The 25,761-nt window shown below is 40.3% G+C and overlaps 1 protein-coding gene across 1 annotated transcript in view; it reads right to left on the bottom strand.

Moving 5' to 3' along the window:
- Tnks (tankyrase) overlaps positions 1-25,761 on the bottom strand; it is a 139,766-nt gene that overhangs the window by 94,414 nt on the left and 19,591 nt on the right. The window contains exon 2 of the mRNA XM_032918953.1: positions 23,810-24,034. Within this exon, the coding sequence (XP_032774844.1) occupies positions 23,810-24,034 (225 nt within the window). The remainder of the gene's footprint in view (positions 1-23,809; positions 24,035-25,761) is intronic.

Genomic DNA, 25,761 nt, shown 5'->3' with positions numbered 1-25,761 from the left:
TTTAGAGCTGAAATGGTGGCTCAGCTGGTGAAATACTTGTTCCACAACCATGAGGACCCAGGTTCCGGTCCTTGGCATCCATGTAAACAGGTGGGCACGGCAGCATCTGCGGCCATGCAGAGCTGAGGAAGTGGGACAGAAGGATCCCTGGAGCTAGCTGGTCTCAAGTCTACCCAAATCAGTGTGTCCCAGGCTCAGTGAAAGACTGTCTCAAAACATACCGAGGAGAGTGACTAACACTCAATGGGGACTCTCTGGAATCCAAGAACATAGGTGTCCTTATGCACTCGAGCACACTCCTAACAAGCAACTGTGGATACAAACCCCTGCCGACCCCGCCCAGCACGAAAGCTGTTTAAAACAGTCATGAGCTTTGAGCCACTACTAGTAAATCTCAAGTTTTCATTCACTCTAAGTTCTACACTGAAGCCCATACATTCTTTTGAAATTTGGAAGGCGATCTTCATATTACTAAGTACTGAGTCATGATGTTTGTAAGCTGTTCTATCTGTGATGCATAAGCCATCAAGGCTATGGCTTCGCTACAATGGATAGCTGTCTGAAGGAAGAGCTCACAGCTCTCGCCTTAGATCTGGGGTAATTTCACACTTGCAGTATTAAAACAAGCCATGCTTGGGAAGACACAGAGAGATCTGTAGACCTTCTCTGGCATCCTCCCATCAGGTGCAGTTCTCCATGGTTTCAGTTGTCTTCAGCCAATTGTAGTCTAAAGCATGACCATGCACCACCATGCACCAGTCTGAGTACCCTGCTCAATCCATCCACGAGGTGAACCAGCACTCTATCTAGTGTATTCACACTGCATATGCTGCCCACCCTCTTGCACTCAGAAGTCATCAGCGAGCGTCGCAGGGCTGATGTATACAAATCTTATTTTACTTAGGAATAGCCTCAAAGAGTTAAGCATTCATGATGTTGGTTGTTAGTGATTCAAATATGTCAAAAAGCAGCTTAGCATAGCATGTCTCCTTTAAACGAGAAGTCAAAAGGTCTCAGCTTAAAAAGAAAACTGTGAGTTCAAATCTCTGTAAGGACAAATCTGTCCCGGAAACTATGAGGAAGGAGAGAGGAGTCCCCTACTACTGCATATCAAGGTAATGAACCCTAGAGCTACTTACAGTAACTTTCACTACTTCTTATGAGTAGATGTCACTGCTAATCTGTGACAACTTGCACAGATTAAACTGCAGTATCCACCTCTTAGATAGTTTCCTCTGTGTGTCCATGTATACAGGGAAGTACAGATACAGGTTCAGTACTACCCACGGTTTCAGGCATGCACTGTGACTCTTACCACGTGTCCTAGGTACACTGGTGGGGAGGGGACGGGGACTGCCGTGTATCATTTAATCCCTGAATGTAGCAATAAACGTGACTATTTTTTAAAGGTTTCTAGAGTCAAGAGTTAAAGAATAAACTAATAGTCAATATCAAGCAATTACTATTTTATCACCCTGAGGGCAATTACTGGTGGTCAACTTGAATAATCTGGAATTAACTATAAAAAAACAGACAGACAGACAGACAGACAGACAGACAGACAAGCAGCTAGGCACACTTGTGAGGGATTTTTAGTTAGCTGGATCCTTTGAGGTAGGATCAGAATACCCACCCTAAATCTGAGCCAACCTTTTTGTAGCAGCCTATTCAAAGGGCACGGAGAAAAAGGTTTTGCTCAAGGAGGACAAATGAGGCAAATTCTCATTGCCAAGTCCATCTATCCTCAGCCTTACAAACTAAATAATTCCTAGGACTTTCCATTGAGAGACAGACACTGTTGGACTAGCTGGACCAAAGTCTGTAAGCTACTCTAATAAATCCCCACATATTATGTAAATTCCTCTTCAGATACTTGACTATACAATCAAAATGACCAGAAACTTTTTTTGCAGAAACTTGGGGGTTTTTGTTTGTTTGTTTTTAATTTCAGAAAGAAATTTCAGATTGGTTCATTTTGGAAATTTATAAGGCTTCTCAATCATGAAGCAAACCCAAGAATCAAAGGTGGCAAATACTTGTGGCTTAGTTGCTGAGTGAGCATGTGCAAAGGAAAGAGAAACAAAGAAATAGCTACTATGAAAAGCTCTGCCTGTTATTCATTCTTGGGGTTGAACACCAGATCCTGCTTTAAATGGAGGTGAAAACATTTTTACTTAGCAGAATATGACAATTACATAATGGGAACTTTGATTCAGCAATTTTTAATCAGTGGTAGAGGCAAAGTATTGAAAGCCTGGCTGCTCCCCACAAAAGGAACTTAAATCCCTGGTCCTTCTAATGGGATTCTACCTATAACATTCTTACTTTGAAAGAGAAACTGGCTGTTTAGGCCCAGTTTTATTCTGGTTTGGGTGGTTTCAAATGTAATAACTGTCCTGCCTGAAATGTACGGCTTTTAAACATTTTGTAGTCACTCCTAGCTCTTCCTCGGACCTGAACACAGGCAGGCCCACCGCAGAGCAATGTAGTAACAGGGAAGAGCAGCTGAATTTCTTGAACCAACTGCTGCTAACACAATCCACGTTAGAAAATACTTAACTATCACAAGCTTATCAGAAATAGATTTAAAAAATTAACTCCAAAAAGTTTAGGGGTAAAGGTATCTGCATTAAAGTAACAGGGGTCTAAATCTGTCTTTCCCACTGCAGAGAGGAGTAAATGAAGAGAGAAAACAATGTGCAGAGGCCAAGCTTCGTGTCTGACAATATCCACTGCCTATTAGCTACTCAGAATTTCTACAGCACATTTTAAGATGCAGACCCTTCAGGATGCAACACAAGATCCTCCATAATATCAGCCCTACCACACACGGTTGCTATTGCACTCCTGGGTGTGTCCCCCAAAGATTCCATCTAAGCCCCATAGCAGCCGCTTCTCCATTAGCATTCACTGCAGCCCTTCCCACAGTAGCTGAGTTATGGACAACCTGAATGGCGTCAACAAGGAAATGTGCAGAGGAAATGTGCTTTTTACATGCAGTGGAGACAGCAGAACAGGTCGTGACTGTAAGTCATGTGGGTGCTTCACAGTACTCTTGGCAGCGGGGGACTACATTCTAATAAGGGAAGAATGACATACACAACACGCAGAGATGACAGTGGCAGATCTCGGGAATGCCACGTGGTACTCCAGGGGTGTGTCAACTCAGATGCCTCAAAATGTACTTTCCAAGTTCGGAACCATCAAAGGGAATTTAACTATTGGCACAAAATGTGATTGGGAATTCGTGTTGTATGATCAATACAAATACCACAAGCCTCTCAGAATATGCAAGCACAACACACAGCACGGTATGAGGGGGAAAGGAACACATGAACACCCCAGAATGTAAATTAATGAGTATCATGGCTATTCAAACTCCCTTACTTTATTCCACTTATTTGTTGAGACATGGCCCAGTTGGCCTCCAACTCATGATCCTCTTGCTTCAACCTCAGGAGTCATGAATAACTTCTACTATCTTTAGCCAACTGAGATCTGATCCGACCTTCAACCACGGCATCTCGACTCTTCCAGTTTTTCTACTGATAGACATTTACTTCACTATCTCCTTTCCAAGTAGGCAAGCTAGAAAAACTACAGCAGCTGACACAAAAGATAGTCATAATTCAACTGCATCCCATGAGCTGTGATATGTGATATTCCTACTCCATTTCTAGTTATTTAGCTAGAATCTGTTCAGATTCAGAAAACACAACTTTAGCCATGTTGTCTCATTTTATTTTTAACTATTAAATTTGAGCGCCTACATTGTTCTTACGAATTAAAAAGAATAATAAACTTAACGCAAAGCTTCAGTGTGCCAAATACTAGAAAAACACAAAGTACTTCAGAATCTATTATATTAGCCACAGGCAATATCAGACAATTAAACAGTCTTTGAGGAGAAGAGGAGGGGTAAACAGGGACATGGGGATTGCAAGGGTGGGTCAGGGGGCTGTGGTCGGGATGCAAAGTGAATAAAAAATTAATGGGAACAAAGGTGAGTAAGTGTTTTCTTTAAGTGGCAAACAGAACAGTATTAAAAACTAACAATCATGTGAGTTTAGAGTCTCAAAGTGTTTGCTAAGGTGACACTGAAAGGAAAACGGAGGCTCTGTGTTCAATGATCCCAAGTATTTGTAAACCGCTTACTTCTTAGGGATGCAAATACTCATTTGCTAGACTGAGTTTCAAAAATGGAATCACACAGGACCCTTTAGATTATTGTGCTATCTTCATTTTATGTGTCTTAGCTAGGTTCTTGCTGTGAACAGACAACATGACCAAGGAAACTCTTACAAAGAAAACTATTTCACAGGGCCGGCTTCAGGTTCAGAGGTTTAGTCCATCACCATCATGGTGGGAAGCACAGCAGCGTCCAGGCAGGCATGGTGCAGTAGAAGGAGCTGAGAGTTCTCCATCTTGATCCCCAGGCAACAGAAAGAACTGGGGCCACCCTGGGCAATGCTGGCACAGAAGACCTCAAAGCCGCCCCACAGTGGCACACTTCCTCCAACAAGCCACACCTCCTAATAGTGCCACTCCCTATGGGCCACGTATTGAAGCATACGAGTCTATAGGGGCCATAACTACTCAAACCACCACAGTGTGTATGAATGTTCTGCCTGCATGGAAGTTTGGGCGCCATGTTATTCCGGGCCCACAGAGGCCAGAGGGTGGGACCAGCTAAGCGATCACAGATGGCTGTGAACTGCCACATGGGCGCCAGAAAACAGACCCCAGCCCTCTGAGCGTCTCTCCAACCCCAAGGAAAGTTATTTTTAAACTTCTGTATTTTTTTTTAAATTCATCACAATGGTCCTTAGCTTTTTTTACTACATTTACTGGGGTGGGGACACAATGCGGAGGTAAGAGAACAATCACTTCTACATGTGGATCCCAGGGATTAATTCAGGTCATGAGGCCTGGTGACAAGTGTCGTTACCCTCTGAGCCATCTCAGCCATTGTTATCTGTTTTTTTTTCCTAAGCAACAAAATTTTTTCTTCTTTACAAAATATATAACTAAAGAACCAAATTTAAACTAATACTCTTCAATTTAGAACTCTCATTAGAATACATGGGATTGCCAAGTGACAGAACCCATGTTTTTTCATTTTAACTGGAATATACAATACTCCCTTGATTATATAGTGATAGTTTCTTCCACATGAGTACATATTTAATAGCGTGATATTACATAATACCATAAGTCATCCATTAAAAACTGTACAAACATCAAAGTGTTTGGTGTTTTCACTCACGGCACGTTTTACCTTCCTGGCACAGAACTAACAGGGAGACTGAGGGTCACTATCATGGTAGGGATTTTTAGCTCTCAACAGTTGATTTACCACTAGCAGTAAACATAAAATTTCAAGTAACCACCACTAATGTAGATGGTAATTTGGCTTGTTGGATTTAAATTAGAATTAAGGGACAAGCATTTTCAATTTTGGGTGCTAAACTAACTCATTTAGGTGCTAAACAATGAAAAGTAATGAGATTTAAAACAAAGCAAAAACTAAAAGTAACTTCAAGTGGTAGCTACTGAGACAGCTCAAAACTTAATGGAGGGACCTGGAGGGCAAAGAGAACCCAAAGTAGGACACATGGAGGACACCTCTGTTCTGAAGCCAGTTACAGATTCAGGAAAAAGGTCTTTCCAATGTCTCACGTTGCAAAATAGCAGCAAGGAAGGCACCGAACCCACCACAAATAATAACTTTAAATAACATTCTCCATACATCGTGAGGGGGCATATACCTCAGGATGAGGAAATGTGGGCATGAACTAGTCCTGGGTACCTGAGGACACAGGAAGGAGGCTTAGAAGCATTGTGTTGTTGCTCCAGGTTAGAGTACATCAGAGGAGAGGATGCTGAGAGAAATGGTCTTGGCCTTCAGAGAGTACAGAGTTCTACAGACCTCACTAACCTGCTATAGCTAGTGAAGCAAAATGCCTCCTAGGTCACCTTAGCTACAAGCAACCACCATTCCCTAGGGCAGGGTGCGGCTTCAAGGTCAAAGTCCTTTTCTTTTGTTTTAAATTATTTTTAGAATGATTTATTTATTCATGCATTTTGTGTACACAAGTGCTCTGTCTTCATGCACACTAGAAGAGGGTGACAGATCCTATTACAGATGGTTGTGAGCCGCTGTGTGGGTGCTGAGAAGTGAGCTCAGGACCTCCAAGAGGAACTAGTGCTCTTAACCATTGAGCCATCCCGCCAAAAAAAGGCAAATATACACAAAGTCAGCCCATTCTCAACAAAGGACAAAATGGTTGTGGTGGTTTTAATGGGAATGGCCCCATAAGCCCATACTATTTAATGCTTAGCCACCAGCGAGTGGAACTGTTTAGAAAGGACTAGGAGGTGAGGCCGTGTGGGAGTACAGGTATCACTGGCAGCAGGCTTTAAGGTTACAAAAGCCCACTGCCAGGCCATCGGCTGTCTCTGTCTCTCCTCATCCCCTTCACTCCCTCTATGTCTATCTGTCTCTCTCAGCCAGCCAGGAGACCAGAATGTAGCTCTCAGCTACTGCTCCAGTGCCATTTGCACCAGTGTCCTACGGCCAGCCTTCACACTCCCTGCTGTGATGCAAATGACCAACCTTCCCAAGCTCCCAACTGTATACTTCCTTCTATAAGTTGCCATGGCTATGGTGTCTCTTCACAATAGAACAGTAACTAAGACGGTGATCCATTTGTGGAAAATAGTCTATTCAACAAATTGTGCTGGAACAGAAAAGTCATTTATAATTTCTAGGCAAACAGAGTGCATCCTAGAGTGGTGCAAATGTTCGCTTTGATCACAGTGTGGTTCCAGCGGTGAGCAGGTGTGTCAATACAAAAAGGGAAAATGGACTTAAAAATACTCATTTTATGTCATTAACTAATACTGAACGCTGCTTTATGTATATTTAAGTAACTTAAACCATCTGAGCATTTAACTACATTAGAAACAGTCGATGGTAAAATTACTGAAGTGAAAAACAGCTCAAAGGGTATTTTCACTAACACAATGGGAAGGAAATGAACTTAAGAGACGTGGATGGAATCCCAAGTTCTGACTCGCTGTGAGCTGTCATAGAACTAAAGCCAAACCAAACCATACTTAATAGAAGCCATGTTCAAGAAGTCTCTACTCGTGTAGAAAAACAAAAACTACCACAGACCTCAGAACCATGCCTACACATGGCTGACAACACCAGAAACCATGTAAAGCTGACAAACTAGCATAATTAACTCCATTTAAGTAGTTTTTGTAAACAGACATATCTACTCTTCCTTATCACTGTTCCTACTTCTAAATCAATCGTTCACTTTTATTAATTTTTAATTTGTCTTTATATATTTTTGTGAATGTGAACATGCCATGGTGTGTCCTTGTGTAGGTCCAAGGGCAACTCCTTCTATTGTGTGGGTTCTGGAGATCAAATTTGTGTTGTCAGGCTTGGCTGCAAGGGCCTTTAGCCACTAAGCCACTTTGCTGGGATCCCTCATTTAATTTCCTTAGTCACAGGAGATAAATGCTGCGTGTTTTGAGGACCAGAAAGAGTAATCAGCTCTGTTCTCTCAACATACTCATGTTCATTAATACCCAAGCTTCTCTGGAGAACAGGAGATAAACGTTTCTTTGATGCTCACTGGTGTCTTCTGCACTGAGTGATTACCCACATTCACTGAGTAAAGGAAGCTGCTTTCATCTTAATTAACATCCTTTGGGGGACCTGAGAACATCACTGCGCACTGCAGAGCCAAATGTCACCCACTTATAAAGCTCTTCCAAAATGGAGATGAAAGGACAGATATTCTAATACACTGAATAGGGGCTAGGCTGGGGTTCTGGGGAAGAGTTTTAAAGTAATGGCTGTGTTTTAGCTTGGTCTTTTTACTTGTCATATCATGTCCTAATATTCCTGGGACATGCTATCCCATATGGGTGCCTCTAGCGAAGGTAACCAAAGTTTGTGAAATGTGTTAGGGAGATTGATGATCTAAACTATTACACTTAATTTTCGTCAATTTAAATTTAAAGACTTGTTAGTTGATGCAGTTACTAACAAGCGTTTCATGTGCTTGTTCATGTACCTAGGCATGTGAAATTACTTCATGAACAGCGAATTTTATTGAACCCCGAATACAGGTTAAGCGTTACTGACAAAGCTGGGTGTGGTGGTACAGAACAACCATCCTAGCATCTGGGAAGCTGAGGCTGGAGGATTATCACTGAATTTGAGGATAGCCTAGGCTACACAATGATAATCAGGCTAGCCAAAATTAAACAGTAATGTCCTTATCTTAAACTAAAAAAAAAAGTATATATATGTATGATATATATATGTACTACATAAACTCATGGAAATTTTGTTTAACTGAGATATACTTAACATATAAACATATTTCAGAACTCTAATTGAAAAAATGTTAAGTAACCAATAATGTTTTATAAACGTTACATATAGAAGTAGTACTCTGTATATTTTGTGTTTTAAGAACAGTATCAGTGAAGTGATGTCACCTATCTTTTAAGTGTGGCTACTGGAAATGTGTACTTTCCTGTGTGCAGCATTACATAGGTATGGGCAAGCGCTACAGACTGAGAAGGGAGACTTGGCTCCCCCAGCTACTGCTAGCCTGGAGCAGACACTGCCTGCCCCTAAGGTAGGGGCTCCATCATGCTGCCTACTTTGCTTGCATCCTTAGGCTCACAGAGAAAACAGGAACTGCAGTTAAGCTGAGTGTCAACCACACTTTTTTCTGACCCCTGAGAATGAGGGAATGGAAGCTGTCATCTCCTGCACTTCAGGGAGACAGAAGCCTTCTGCCTTCCTCTCTCCGGCTTCTTCAGACCTCCCTCAATTCTTGATGCAGTCATCTGGCCCCTCCTTTCCGTCTCATCCTTTTTGGTGAGTGGACAGGGGACGGGAGGGGCTGACAGCTTGGATTTATCTTTCACCTCCCTGTCTCCAGCTTCCTGGATCTTTGCTGAAGTCGTCAGCTTTTACTTCAACTTAACCAGTCTGTGGACTGTGGGTACTTTAAAAAGTAGGGCAGTATCCTGCACCTTCTAAGGTTTTTAACAATAACCCTGACCCAGGCCCACTAGGAATCAGTCACGACTCCCCACTGTGACCACTAAACTGTCCCCACACTCTGCTACAAGAAAGAACTCACCCTGGCTGAAAGGCTCTCTCCTCTTAGGTTCTTCTGGCCCCACACTCCTCTAACACTCAGACACAAAGTGGGAACACATCTCCAAACAGTCTTACATGCCAACTACTGTAATAGTCTTAGGTTTACAATATAAAAACACAAGTAAACAGTAAAGTAAAATAATTAACAATTTGTTATTTTGTCTTTGAGTGCCAACTTTATTAACGCTATTTTAGTACAAGGAATACAAGTTATTTTAATAAGACTTCTTAAAGAACAGAGAGACTTCATCAAAAAGAAAAGCTGAAGTGTGCCTGTCTAGTTAGAGCTACTGCTGCTGTGACGAAATGCCATGATCAGAGCAAGTTGGGGGGAAAGGGTTTATTTCAGCTTACACTTCAGGTTAACAGTCGAGCACTGACAGAAGTCCCGACAGGACTGAAGGACAGGATCTTGGAGGCCCGGTGCTCACTGGCTTGCTCCCTGTGGCTCACTGACTTACTTGCAGGCTCTATCTACGATAGAAAGAGCTGGGACCACCTGCCCAGAGGTAACCCTACCCACAGTGGGCTGGGCCTTCCCACAATATTCACAATAAAGAAAATGCTCTACGGACTTACCTGTACAGAGGCATTTTCTCAATTTGAGTTCCTTTCTTGAAAATGACTCTAGCATAAAATTAGCCAACCTAAAACTGTACTATCCTATATCTCCTCTCCCTTCCCATAAAGAATAAATATTTTCATTGACATCACCAAACTCTTAATTCCAAATTCTCACTAAAGAGAATTTAATCCATTTTGGTTCAGTGTCTGCTTTTAAAAGGTTTGAACAGAAGGCGATACCAACAGTGGTGATGGGAAGGCCTAGTTCTGAGGCAACATCTACCTAGGCAGGCATCTCAATGGTACTCACTGTGAGAACACATCTCAAGTTCAAAACTGATGTCAGTGGGTTCATAAAATTGAAACTTCTACTTTACACACCAGTCCATTATTTTTGTGTTTATGACAAATATTTTAATGTTTATTACAAATATAGTGATATTTCTCCTCAAACTTCATCCATGCTGCTTTAATATGCTTGCAAAAACAACATTTCACAAAACAAAAATTAAAGAGTTCTTCCCATCAGGTGACTAACATTGTGGGTAAAATATTAAATAAATGAAGACAATGTAAAATAAGTCTAATTTAGACTCCAGAATACATGGTGAAACAACTATTGTGCAAAAATTCAGGGCTTCAACTATGCCTCTAAAAAAGTCTTTAAAATAAAAATGAGCAAAACTTCAAGATTCTGCTGATATCCACCATACATGCAATAACAATTTCACGCTAGTGAACTGTTTACCTCTCTCTGTTTCATTACACAAATATCTGTGTAACATTCCCCTTGTACCTCAGTGCTCAAAAGTTGGGTTCAACTGGAAAAAGCCCTCACTTTACACTGAAGCCTTCTCCTGTGTGTGACTTACTGGATTCAGTGCATCTCTTTCAGTGTTATAGCCAGACACAGGCATGAATGTGTGATTAAAAAGGTGTCTCTGTGTCCCAGGCTTTACAAATTCAGGTTAAGCTACAAACTAGGCTTCATACTTAATAGTAAAGTCAGTACCCGAAATCTCTCACCTACCTCTCACCACTCTATAAGACCATAAGATTGCCCTTGGATTGCAATCCAAGCTTTCTTACCATGTGTGAGTTCTAAGGCCAGTTTTCACATCTGTCCTAAATACCTCTTCTGCTCCTATTATATCCAATGCCCCCTCCCTACAATTCCATCAATAATTAAATGCTCAAAATCATAATTCTGAAAAACATTATAGTTTCTTCCCTCTGATGTTCCCAGTCCCATATTCACAAATATTCTTTCAAAAGACCACGGTTGAGTGCCAAATATGCACAGGAAGTATGTAGCCTCACTCTCTAATCAGACTTCAGGAGGTAGCAAGACAAATTAACAAAATTTAAGCCTTGATAGAAAATAAATATAGGTTTTGACAGACAGTGGGATATTTTGTAGAAAATCTTATTGTTACTATCATATCTAGAAAGTAACTATTAAACAACTCACAGGGAGGCTTACATTCTTACTAAGTCTGGACCCTGTTTAGAGGTAAAGTCTAGCACTTGCCCAACTTGAAAAGGCTGGCAGACTTAAATGAGCCAAGTGTACAGAGAGCCCATATTTTTTTAAGTCTATAAAACAAAGGTTACACCTGGCTTTCTAGTTTAGTGAGGACTAAAATCTTTGCCTTAAACCTCAAGCAAAGTGAGGAAACAGCTCTAATGTCCAGGAGCTTCAGGTAGCACGACAGTATGTAATGCAAAAAAGGCTAAGCCAATGAGCCCCTTGTCTCAAGTGCCAGCCTCATACAACACTGTCTTAAGCGACACAGCTCACCTATTGTGAGCTATCGTGGTCAGCCTATTCTAAAGTAACAGAAAGTGCGATTCTTTTAACAGATGAATTTCAGTATTAGGTGAAAACCATATCACTTTAGCCTTCCCTATGAATTCTAATTATAATGAACAAATTGTGTGTGTGTGTGTGTGTGTGTGTGTGTGTGTGTGTGTGTGTGTGTGTGAGAGAGAGAGAGAGAGAGAGAGAGAGAGAGAGAGAGAGAGAGAGAATGAGAATATAATCATCAGTATTATCTTGAAACCCTACTACAGTAGTACCATATTAATCAGGTCAATAAATAAATACCCTTATCTTCGTCAAAGCATTTGAACACCAGCAGGCAAGATGTTCAGAGTCCAGTTATCCTATCACAAGAGAAAATAATGGTGCCATTCCTTACTGTTCTCTTTGTTAAGGGGACTGTATGGAAGTCTGCCAATTAGAGTGCTATCCAAAAATGTTACACTAAAATTTAAAAGACCCAAGTTCACTGTTTATGTGAAAAATTGATGCTTTAAAAAAAAAAAAAATCAAGATGAGAGTTGTTCTGAAGGAAAAAGAAGAGAATAATGAAACAAATTAATGCAATCAAATTCCCAGAGCTGGGCTAGAAATGGCTCTCTGGTGAACTCTGCTCTGCCAAGCCACACCTCAGGCAGTCCACAACTGCCTGTCTCTATCCCAGGGAATCCAATGCTCTCTTCTGGCCTCCATGGGTATCCAGCACATACACCCACACAGACACACAACTCAAAAATAAATTCTAAATCATTCTCAACGCTTTGTTAAATTTTCAACTCATTTTTCCAAGGAGTGCAGAAGCAAAAGGAAATGAATGTCCTTTGTAGCTCATTTACGGATGGCACATGACCAGATAGTGTGACAGACTAGACTCAGGAGCCCTAGAGTAGCAGTCCAAGAGTAGGGGCTGCTGTGACTCACTACGGAGCTGCAGCTTTCCAGGCCATTAGCCTAACGTGATCAAGGCCCACACAGCCCTTACTGAGAGATGCTCTGGAAGGAAGGCGAGCCTCTACAGTCCTACTTGCTTCCCCAGTCCACCTGAGAACTGTTAATAAGACCACAGCTATACACGCGTATAAAGTAGCTATACAAGCCAACATTTACAGACAATTACAAAGACACGGACTATAAAATAATTATTGTGCATACAGTCTTACCATTTATTAAAGAGGAAAGCAAACTTGCATACTAATGAGATTCAAGTGCTTGCTGACTGTTCTCTAGTGGCTTATGCTTTTACCTGGTGTTGCACCGTAACCCAGTACTGGAGAGGGAGAGGTAGAAATCAATAATTCAAGGTCATCTCCCTGGATAGTCGTGTTCTCAGCCAGTCTGGGCTACGAGGCCCCTGTGTCAACAAGACACATGCACACGCAGTCTACTTAACACATCTTTTGGAGATAATCAATATTTTGATTTTATAATCATCAATGCTAAGAAGGTTGCTTAGCACCAATATGTAGTAGCAAATGGCAGATGTTTAGGACCATTTCAGAGATGGATGGAAACTGTCCTATCCCAAAATAAAATGAATATTTTTATGATACAAGTCAGCAACTCAGGGTATGAACTTCACCACAGAAAAGGTAACAATGGAAATTATCAGACAATTTATACAATGATCATTTATACAGGGAAAGCAAATTTATCTTTCTAGATAACAGATGTGTATGTGAAAAGTTACAAGAAACCCAGAGAAGAAAATTACTGCAAGGGAGAGTTACATAAAAACTTGGCTAGTCACATTTATTGCATGGTTCCCAACAGTCAACCCAGATGCCAATCAGTAAGTGAATGGTTAACTATGACACAATCACACATTGAAGTTTTAGTCAACCATAAAGATTGAAAATAGGTTATTTGTAGGAAAAATGGATGGAACTGGACATCATTATGTTATCATAATAAACCAGACTCAAAAAGACAAGTTCTTGGATACTGAATTCAGATTAAAATATATTTTATATATAACATAAAGAGAAAGTTTAAAGCAAGATGGGAGAATGACACAAGAGAGTAATGAAAGGGGATGCCTAGTGTGGTGTCTCCGACACAGCAGAGATACTTAGGCAGATTTATATCCACATGAGCGCAGGAATGGAACTGTTTGGCGGAAGAGGAGGGAAGAGGACAATGGGAGTTCCTGGGGGTGGGGAGGGAGATGAATAAAATACAAAACACGCATATGAAAATGCCATAGTGAAACCCATTATTTTGTACACTAACTAAAAATATTGTTTAAAGCCTGGTCTCAATTTGGAAGACAAATTATAATTGACTTTTCAAACAGTTAAATTAAAAGATGAAAAGATGGCGATTTAAAATAAATTATTTTTATGATTAAAATATAATCTTAAATAAATCCCAGTCAAGAAGAGAGGAACTTCAATTCTCAATTCAAAACTGATCTCTATAAGATTGCTGTATCTGCTCTACAGACAATAGCAAAGGAGCAATTTTCTCCTTTTTTTCAGAAAACAAAACAAAACAAAACAGGTAGTCAATCTGAATCATGAGTATAGTGCAGAAGACATAAGAGAGTAGTGAAATTGCTTTGCTAAATACTTTGACATAGCTCAAGCAAATTCCATCTCCATATCATCTGAGGTAATGACCATGATCCTTTTGTCCCAACTACCCAATCTCAACTTTCCCTCTGAGAGTGGCAACTCAAGGTTTACTTCAGAAGTAACAACAAAAAAGGTTCAGTAGTAAGAATTTTAGTTTCTTTGAAAAACATAGAAATATTATGGGAATATATTTTTGTTTTAATCCCAGGGATGGGATATGAGACTGCTTCAGATTGTTCACAACAGGTGACTATGATTTGCCTCATGCTCTAGCATGGGTGTGATTTTACCGGCCGCATATAGTTTCTGCAACTGTGTGATATTTGGAATTCTGGGTACTTTTTAGGTTATATAAATGATTGACATTTGTTAAGTAGTTATGTGCAAACAAAGAAGAAACAAGAAGAAATTAAATATCCTGACAGCAAAGATCAAACTTGCCCTAAGAAACTCAATGTCCCCCTCAGCAGGAAGTAGTCTAATGATCATGTTACCCCCATCCCCTCTAACCGTTCTCTCTCCTATCTATGTTAGGGGATGGAGAGAGTGGAAGAAAGAAGAAGAACCACAAAGTAGGCAAAGCCCCGCTACAGCATGCCCTCCTTTGCTGTTTGTTTCTTTTATTTGTTTGACAAAATCTCTGACAGCCCAGGCTAGCTTCAGCTCCATGACATATCCAAAGCTGGCCTTGAGCTCCTCGTCCTGCCTCCATCCCCGGTGCTGGATTTATGGCCATAACTATCACACTTGGCTGATTGCTGCCCCTTCTTATAGAAAAGCAGCCATAACCAAAAGTTATGAATGACCAAAGTCAATACTCAACTACTTATCCTGATGATTATTTAAAAAGATGGCACATAATTATCTAACAATAGAATGTGTTTATACTTGAATAAAAACATGTGTCTGGTAAAATGCAAATTCAAGTTATTGTAAAGTCAAAATAAGAACTCATCAAGAAATAGACAGTATTTCATCTCCTTACCCATAATATTGATAAATGGGAGTGGGGGGCAACCTGATCAAGCTATCTTCTGGTGACATGCTTCATGACACCCGATGTGCTTCCTGAATAGAGGATCAAATACACCATAGTAATGGGGAATGAGATTGTGAAAGTGGAGCAGATGGCTTCACTTACTAGTAATCCCTGAGGCAAGGGCCAAATAAGGTCCAAGCAGAACACCATGGAACACATTACAAAGTAGTCAGACATCGGTAATATCCTTACATTAAAACTGTACTAGTTCTAGTTTAACCAGGCCCTGGTCCTGCGGCTGCACTGGGAAAGTACACATACCCAGTAGGAAGAAGACCGATTCCTGTTTGAGATACCAGTAAGACCTGGAGGCTTAGAACACACCTGGACTACAAAAATGAATCTTTGGTGCCATAATCTACATACATTCTTGCCTCTCCTCACTGTGTGAGTATGGAGGACTAGGAACTCCCCCACAGTCAATAATGAGAAGTAGCAGCTTTAAAAACATCTGGCTCTTGACCCTACCACAGCAGACAGTGTTCCCATGCTTAGAATTCTGAGATATTAAAGGAAACACAAATCAAAATAGCCCTAAGAAATGAACCTTGATTAAGTGAAAGATTTCAGTAATGAGTATGTCATAGCTTATTTCCCTAAACATTGTAAGTTTATTTCCAAATAGCAGGAGCAAAAATCTTCTCAGAAATAATGATGTGCATTTTAGTTTTCTAATTAAACAAAGCCCACCAATCCACTGAATCTCGAAAATAAGTCATACAACACTAAAATTGTACATAAAAACAGCTGACTTATTTTAAAAGCCTATTCTACACAAGCTACACAAGCTGTAACGGAGAGACCCTCACACCAACACTGCTTTCTGCACCTCCACTCTACAAGTAAAACCGTAACCTTATTTCATTAGAAAGCACCTGTAATCTACGAAAAATTTACTAAACAGAAAACGACTATTTTTCATGCTAGTAAAACAACAAATAGATGTTCTGACTTATTCTTGACTAAAAATTAAAAACCTTTATTTGTCTACAGACACCACTAAAAAAAAAAAAAAAAAAAATAGCAAAGCAGACTGAAAGACTCCACACAACACACATGGCCACCACAGCCACAACACAAGAACTCACACACCTAAAAGAAAAAGAAACAAACACACAAAACAGTCCAAAGACCTGAAAAGACACGTCCCAAAAACACACACACACAAATGATCAATAAATACATGAAAGCATTTTCAACCAGGAAATGCCAGCTTTTGCAGCCAGCATAGACTCAATCCTTCTGTCAAGCAATCTGTCCACGGACGCTAGTAATCCCCCAAAGGAGCCATCTGACCAACCAACCAACCAACCAAACTCCCGTACATCCACACCAGAACATACACCAGTGTTCCCATCAGCCCTGTTATAACAGCTACGAACAGGAACTAATCCAGTGGCTACCAACCGCCACACCCATTCAACTGAATACATGTAAGAACTACCGTGCACACGCATAGTATGTTTAGCTAACTATGCCCAGAAAAAAGAAAGGTGACTCAAAGAACTAGAAACATATAAGAGGAAGGTTTATAAAGGTTTATTTACTACTGTGCTTACATAAATCAAAAGGATGATCAAGGAATGGATGCACAAATGAACAGCCATGTGTTAGGAATGAAGCTGGAACCCTTTCCTCACATCATACCCAAATAAAATGCCCAGTCAAACACCTAAATAGTGTCTTACAGTGAGCTACTCATCAACAGAGATACGGCAAACACCTGCTCGCTTGCTTTTTCACAAAGTTTATAGGAATGTAGATGGGCAGAGCACTGCATTAGCAAAACCATACAGCTATATACACACTGTGTAAGCCTTTTACATGCATTCTCAAGATAAAACATGTTTTCCATGCAAAGTAGTCCTTAAATGAGCAGTGTTCACATGTAAGTCTACGAGGGTGCACTACCTTACCAGGAGACCTGAATTTCAAATTATGTTTTTCACTGATATTCCTACAAGGTGTAGTACTACTAGGCTTAGTATATTGTATTCTTTAAATGAGAAGTTTAGTTATTCAAAACCCTAAGTGAAAGATTAAGCATGAAGTTAAAATCAGGTGTGTGGAATGTACTTACAATCACAGTACCAGAGTTCTGAGGTAAGAGGGCTGCCACAACGTGAGGACAGCCTGGGCTACACAGTGAGTGCCACTGCAGCCTGATTTAATTACCGAGACTCCCTCTCACAATACCAAGGCCAAAACAAGACAGAAACAGGACCAAATGATGACTAGGCCTTGTCACTGTTTCTAGATATGATGCCTAATTGGGCACTAAGTGCAACTAAATAGACTGTAAATGGGCAGCCACTGTTGACAATCTTAATTCTCATCTACCAGGTAAAGTAGCACCCATTCCCAGGTTCCAGAAACTAAAAAAACATGGACATTCCTAAGTCATCACTGTGTCTTTAGTTCCACTGGTCTCTGCAAGGGATTTGTTTCAATAGTTCCTTAAAAAGCGAAATTCATGAATATGAAAGTTTCTTATGAAAAAAAGTAGTATTGTATTTCCATGTAATCTATATCCTATATATTATTTAAGTCATCTATAGATTACTTGAATCAAATACAATATAAACACTACAAACTGTTGCTATGACTTAGGGGAATAACAAGATTAAGTTATGGTTTAGGAAATAACAAGGTAAAAAAAATTATATTTTCAGCAAAAAAAAAAAAAAAAAGACTCCAAAATGCCCACTCTTCAATTAAATAAATCTATGAAAAAGGAATCTCTAGACACAGAAAGCCTACTGTCTATAACATATCACTTCTTATGGGCAGAAACACCTAGAAATAACTGTAACACATTTAACATTCCAACAGCCTATACTGTTTCTACAAGACACAAGCAAAGTAAAAATAAATACAAGAGTCTCACTATTTTCACTGACAAAGCGGCTATGCAAACACAAAGGCTTCCTTCCTACTGGGTGATGTGGGAGTGATCTCCAGATCCCCTGCCTCCCATTTCATGGCCGTGTCCAGCAGATCACAACAGTCTCAGTTACCCTGTGACAGGAATCGTCAATTGCTGACAGTCCCATGCATTATCAACTGACAGCCTAACAAGGCCGGTAGTTCAGTCTATGCTGACTAATTTCATGAATATATATATGTACACACATGTGTAAAAACAAGTTTACCTAAACTTGCTGTAAATTGTAATGGTTTTAACTTTTCTTCTTCTACTGCAGTTGCTAGTGTATTTGGCTGAATAAATCTGAGCTTATCTGGAGGGATGATCAAAGCTAAAGCATGCCAGTCACTTTCTATACAGCAAAAAAAGGGGGAAGAAGAGAGAAAACAAATACTGAAACTTTAATGAGAAAAAAATACCAAAAATTCTATTACATGTTAAAAATTTAACTGAGGATCTGATTTAGGGTAGAAAAAAATGAGAATTACAGTTAACTGTTTTTACTAGTTCACTCAAATAACCAACTTAATTTTGTTATTGAGTGACATTATCTTCATAGATTTGCCTAATCTCTTCCTAGACAGCATAGATTTTTAAGTAAATATAAACACATCGGAAACATATAATGCAGCAGGAAAATTACTTCAGACTATGTTATTTTCCAATAAGTAGAGGGAGCTGTAAACTACGGAGCATACCCCATGCAGATATTACACTACTAATCCACCACAGCATACTAAGGGCTTTACCTCTCTGTTCATTCCACCTTGGAAATCATTGATAATATTCTTACCCCTAATTCAACCCTGAAACACGTAACTCACAAAAAGACCCGGTCTCTTTGATTTCAACCACTGTGACAAAATGCCACTGCGCCTGGCAAACACGCCTAACTGCTGCAGCTTGAATTTGGGACTCTACACACACAACAAAAAACCCAAGAACTATTTGAATAAACAAAGAAAGCAACCAAGTAACTGGAGCTTTGTTCTAAAAAGGTCCTGTCCCAGCAGGGAGTGGTAACACGTGTCTTTAATCCCAGTATTTGGGATTAATGTTTGAGGCCAATCTGGTCTACACTGAGTTTCAGGACGGCCAAGGGTACATTTGAGACACTCACTGACTAGCTAAATGGTAGCATTCGTCACACACTGGGGAGCCTCTCTTACTCGCCAATAGCTAAGGAGCTTTTCATCAAGAGAATTACAGGTAACCCATTTCTGCCAAGAGTCTTCATAAAGTATCCCACTGTCTTCAGGGCTTCAATGCTATAAACAAACAAACAAACAAAAAAAAAATGCTTTGCCTATTTTTTTTTCTCTGTGTAGACAACTTACCCTCAGTATTAATCTGGCCTGGGAGTAAAGCATTTTCTTATTATCATTTATTTATTACTGACTTTTTATCAGTTCTTTTATCTTTTCCATCTGGAAGTCCTATAACTGTAGGTTTTTAAAAATATTATCAACACTCCTAGATTTACCTTATTGTTCAGGATTCCCAGATCTTAACATGTTCATATACTGTTCTGCATTTGGGAATATTTCCTGAAGATCATCAAAACTACTAGCATGTTCTGCATCTATTGAGACTGTGTATGTGTACACACACACACACACACACACACACACACACACACACACACACACACACACACTCTTCTGCCCCTAACAGTAGGATTAGAGAGACATGCTACCATGCCCAGTTTTATACAGGTGCTGGAAATCCTAATTCAGGCCCTAATGCTTGCATAGCAAGCCATCTATTTCCACAGCCTTTGAATGTTTTATTTGAAGCAGACTAGGGTCTTTCGCCCTAAAGTCTCCTAAATTTAATTTTTCTAGAACAGGAGGTGCACTTGTGCAGGCTTGTGTTTATCTGTTTTTTGTTTTTTTTAAGCTTCCTGGACAGACGGACACACACATACACACACACATACACACACACACACACACACACACACACACACACACACAATTATTCTCTAGATCTTCTGCTATGGTTAAAACAGGGTGTTATTTTTCATTTTGCTTACAAAACTTCTGGTCTAGATGTTGAAGCATCAAAACAATAAGAATCCCTTAGGTGTTAAGAAACCATGCACTCCTACATTCTTAGAATTCTTTGATTTCAGGATAGCAAGATGACCTAGTAGACAAAAGCACTTGCTATGTAAATCTGGTGACCTGGGTTTGATTTAGAAAACCAATGTAGATGCAGAGAACAAACTCTATGAAGCTGTCATCTGATCTTCACACACATGACACATGATCTGCGTATGTGTGCTCAAACACACACACACACACACACACACACACACACACACACACACACACACACACACACGTACAAATTGAGCTTTAAAAATGCACCATTTGCTATGGGACCACAAGCTAACCCTCCCCAGATCACTCAAGTCTTTAAAGTGGGATCTTAAGACTGAGAGGACAAGGATGGACAGCACATACATAAAAGCATAAAGGAAGTAATACAGACCAAAGTTTACCTCAAGTTGAAAGGAAAATAAGATCAACCTCAAAAACCAAACCCCCACACAGTGGAAGGAAATGAACTGTTCTTTAGTGGGAACATCATAGCCAGGACTACTAGCACTGAAGCAAAACCTGATTGCTACAAATGATTCTTTAATATCTGCACAACTATATGGTCAGGATTCTACCAGTGGAGAATGGAGCCCCTGGCTGACAGAAGTCACTCGTAGCCAGGAATAGAACGAAACAGATCTGACTCCAACCAGCTTCTGTAGCCACATGGCATGTGCTCAATAAACACTTACTTTAATTTTCTGGGGATTATACCCTGAGGACAGGAAGAAATGAACAAGCTTTAAAGAGAAAATGACTGACTCTAAAGCACACGGGTTGTTCCTTACCACGAAAGAATGTCATCAACATCTGAGCAACAACCGTTAACTGTTGTGAACGGTTTGTTTTCACAAGCATTTAAAGTTGAATTTTACAGAAACTTTGAGCAGCAATGAAAGAAACAGACAGACTGCTCACATGACTTCTTAAACTATCAAAACAGGGTAGGAGAGCCAAGGTACCTCATATAGAAGTTGAAGTTTAGATTTTAACAATGGTAGAGCTAGTAATTAATAAAAGGCATTATTATTATTATTGAATGTGTACTATACCTGTTACTCTTCCACATATCATGTACTGGCAATATGGTCAAGAACAGGGAGAATTTTGTAGACTATTCCTTTTTGCATATCACTGAAACATGGTAATTGTAGGCCCTGGTTTCAGTGGAAAACTGGGGAGTCAAGGATCTAAAACAAGAGCCTGTACCCTAGCATCTGCCCAGTGCTTTCCTGGGAGGTGGTCTCGTGATTTGGCCCTATCCCTATGGCCAATCAAAGACATAATACACTTTAAATCGGGTAGCATTGTCAACTAGGTGACTGCATTTTTAAATCAACTTTATACACCAGCCTCAAAACTACCAAAGTCAGACAAAACATGAAAAAGAACAGGTTTCCTATTTTGTCCAGCTAAGAATATTCCAGAATTTCTTAACTATACTTGAGTCCATGAAGTACAGCATATGCACTTGAAGATTCACCTACCTGCACCTCCCAAATGCTAAGACTCAAGGAGGGAACCACCATGCCAGGCTACAGTCCATCTTGGTCCCAGCAGACACTTTAACAGTAGCCACACCCTGGCTATATTTTGGTAAATGTTTTAAAGGTTCCCTTCCCCTCCTTTCAACTTCTACAATTCATAAGAACTTAACCTAAGGGTGGGCAGTATGTGCAAAGCCCGTTAAGGACTATACAGCAAGTGGTGGTTGCAGGGGTCCATTCTTAAAAGGTTATAAAACCTCCACTTACATTATTTTTCAACATAGCTCGCATTAAGGAAAACACTCCATTATCTGATTTTGAGTCCAGAGATTAAGATGGAGAAAGGATTCTAACTTAAAAAAAAAAAAATCAAAGTACTGACAAAATGAAAAATCCAGAGGTATAAACAGAAAAACACTGCAGTGGAGACCAAAACCGGTGTTTTTAGGAACTGAAAAGACCAGGAAATTCTGTGACCTAAGACTAAGAAAAATCCAGTGGATACACAGTGTTAGGTGCTGTAACCATAGAGTCTCTAAAAGGCTATATAAAAACAATTATGGGGTTCAACAACAGCTATCATATGTGAAAAGGCAAGCCAGCACTTGTGATCACAGAGACGCACTATGGTCAGGGTATCAGGTAGCTGACCTTGTGATCACAGAGGCCGCACTATGGTCAGGTTATCAGGTAGCTGTACAAATGCACGGTAGGACATGGATGTGTTAGTGCAAGGCCAGGAGGAAGAGACACTGTCTGAATGTAACCGATGACACGGCACTGAAAGGACAGTCAATGTGTCTCAGGCCAAAGATGCTAGTGACTAAGGATAATGGCAGAGAACTTGACAGAAAACTTCAATTTCAGGAAACCTGAGATTATACTGGAGGCCAGAACAATGGCTAGGAGGGAATAGTTGTAATGACTATCTAGGGCAATTTTAACCAGAATACGTTAAAGATGGCCTATATACTTTAGTATAAAGAAAACACTGAAATAAAATGTTGATACCCACAGAGACAGAGCCACTGTTCTGTCATGCAGAAAGAATACAAAGTCTGCCATGGGCTAAACACATTTCAACCATCTGAAGGATCAAGAAATAGATGAGACCCATAGGAGACTAAACATTTGTCTTTTAAGAGGTTTAATTGGCTTTCAAAGTACAAACGTTAATGCAAAAAAGTGGCTGGAAAGTTAAATTCTCTCTGTAACTGTTTTCTCTCAGTCCTAGTTCGCTTTCTATTGTTGTCATAAACAGCAAAAGCAACCTGGGGAGGAAAGGGATTATTTCATTTTACAGTCCATCACAAAGGGAAATCAGGGCAGGAATTCAAGGTAGGAACTGAAGCAGAGACCATGGAGGAATGCTACTTACTGGCTTGCTCTCCACTGCTTGCTAAGTCGATTTTCTCATACAACCCAGGACCACCTGCCCAGAGATGGCACTGCCCACAGGGACTGGGCCCTTTCACACATCATTAATCAAGACAATGTCCCCACAGACTTGCCTATAGGCCAATCTGATGGAGGCATTTCCCTCTTTCTGTATGATCCTAGCTTGTGTCAAGCTGAACGAAGCAAAACAAACACCCACAGTTCAGCTTTGAACTACTACTGGATGTGAAACACATACCCAAACTTTTGAATAGTTACAAACTGATCAGTGTTCAATTTCAGCAAATGAAAAGATATTTGTCAAAATATTTGGTAATTTTCTCTGAATCAATCTAAATAACCAACTATGTCGTCTGATTCAGTAAGAATTTATACTTGTATAGTTCTTGCTGACGCAAGGTTAAAGCCAGCTGTTTAATAAGACTTAAGTTAACTACATAGGAAGAGAATAATTAATCAGAATTTACTTCCACACGGCTGACACTGAGTTGCCTCAATGAGGGAGCCAACTGGAATCTTATTCTTTGGATTCAGCTCGCTACTTCCCTTGAGGGAACGGAATTCCTCTAGAAGCCATAAACCTTTCCATGTGCTGAGACAGCACGAGTTACACCACAGCAAAAGCACACAAGTAACCGTAAGCTGAAGCTGACTGCAAACTTAGATCAGCAGCCATACAGCACCAACACTCACCAATGCAAACATCGATCTTCCCTTTAATGGCAGCTTCATGCAGAGGCGTATAGTTCCAGTTATCTCTGGCATTCGGATCTGCTCCTTGACACAGTAACAGACTCACAACCTCCGCATGGCCGAAAGAGCAGGCGTTATGAAGTGGGATGAGACCCCCATCGTCACGGGCATGGACATTGGCACCCATCTGCAGCAAGTGTTCTACAACATCCTTCCTTCCAAAACCTGCAGGGAAGAACAGAAATGTCCCATACACTGAGTTAAATCCTTAAGATCCATGCCTAAGTACTGAGTTACTGTACCCTACCATTTACTTTTCTCTCTCTCTCTCTCTCTCTCTCTCCCTCCCTCCCTCCCTCCCTCCCTCCCTCTCTACTTTCTACTATAGTAAAAAGGCTAAGAGAAGCAAAAACATTAACTTTGCTCAAACTGACCTTCCCACTTCCAGAAGGGAAATGTTACGTGTTACTGAGGGGCTGACTCAGAAACCATTTCTTAATCTTTTGCTATGGCAGGCAACTGTGTCAGAAATGCCAGTGAATGAGATGACTTCTGCTCAACAGTTACCACATGTAACAAAATCACATAATAAGCTCCTACGGACCTCATACTTAAAAGCTGCTGACAGAAATTTTATATTTAAGTATTTTAAATATCAGAATACTACAATATTCTGAAGGTATCAGACTACTACTAGGCTCGGTAGCCAAACTGTGTTCAACAGGTAGTTCAATAAAGCTATTTGTGATGGGATTACAAACCTGAGAAAACACGGTGGAAAATGAGACTAGAAGCATCTGAAGATATAGAAGCTGACACTGTGACCAAGTGTCACAGTCTGGGGCTAGCAAAGGAGAAAGGGAAGAGCTGACCAGGACCCAGAGCTGTCCTACTATATAACTTAATCAACTTAGAAACTGCCATGTCAAATAAAACTAAAGTCATATGAAAAATATAATAAAAAAAGTGTCTTCCATGCTATCTATAGAAATCCAAGCAAGTACTAAGGAAGTCTCCCAAAAAGTAAAAAAATAAATAAATAAATAAATAAATTCCATAGACATGTATCACAAAGTGAATTATACTTCTGCTGGACAATGCCTTAAGATAAACTGAGATCGGGGAGAGGGGTGGCTCAATTTTATATTAGAATAGTAAAATTAGAGACAGTGCTGGCCACGTTTCAGTCTGCTGTTCTTAATCCTGGCACAACAGTACCTAGCAGTGGTAGTTAGAGGTCCTATGGTCTGTTTCTATCCCTCTTTTCCTCCCTCTACCATCATAACCCTACCCTTCCCGATGTGAAAAGCAAGGCTCCTGGGGATGTGAAGGCTTGCTTTGTTCCTACTGGGATGGAAAAGACAATGATGCATTAGGTGACATCAGGAAAGTCGGGACACTCATATTCCGTGAGCCCAGGTAAGGAGCTTGCATTTGAGGAAGGGTCTATCAGGAGGCCAAATCTGTATGCTCACTTAATGTCACAGTAGACATGAGAAGATGAGGCCTAGAAGACAGGTGAGGTCTATTTACCAGGAAGAAACTCAAGCAGTTCCAAGTGACACCAGCAAACTAGTTCAGAAATTCACTTGGCTCACACTTGCCACCTAGTAACGGTGTCAGAAACCCCTGAAAAGCCTGTCCACTTGGTGTCCACTTGCTTATCAGTCTGCCCTTGTGGAACTGCTACAACTCTGAGCTGGACACCTGATTCCCAGTCACGAGAGAAGGCAGAGGAAGAGAAAGGCTTAGATACAGAATGTTTAGTAAAGGAGAAAGTAAGTGTCTTCACGTAAGTATGAATACCTATGCTGTCCTAGCCAAAAATGTGTCACCCGCCCACTTACAAAAACAGGCTGAAAAACAAGTCTTTTATAGCTGAGCACACAGCTGTCTCAAGAAAATCAAGTTATCTACTGGTGAAGAATTAGAAGATGAATTCAGGGAGAATA

This window comes from Rattus rattus, chromosome 13 (genome assembly GCF_011064425.1).
Source record: "Rattus rattus isolate New Zealand chromosome 13, Rrattus_CSIRO_v1, whole genome shotgun sequence".
In the NCBI taxonomy this organism is placed as follows: Eukaryota; Metazoa; Chordata; class Mammalia; order Rodentia; family Muridae; genus Rattus; species Rattus rattus.
The sequence above is the reverse complement of the archived record's forward strand: the minus strand, read 5'-3'. Positions and strand labels throughout refer to the sequence as shown.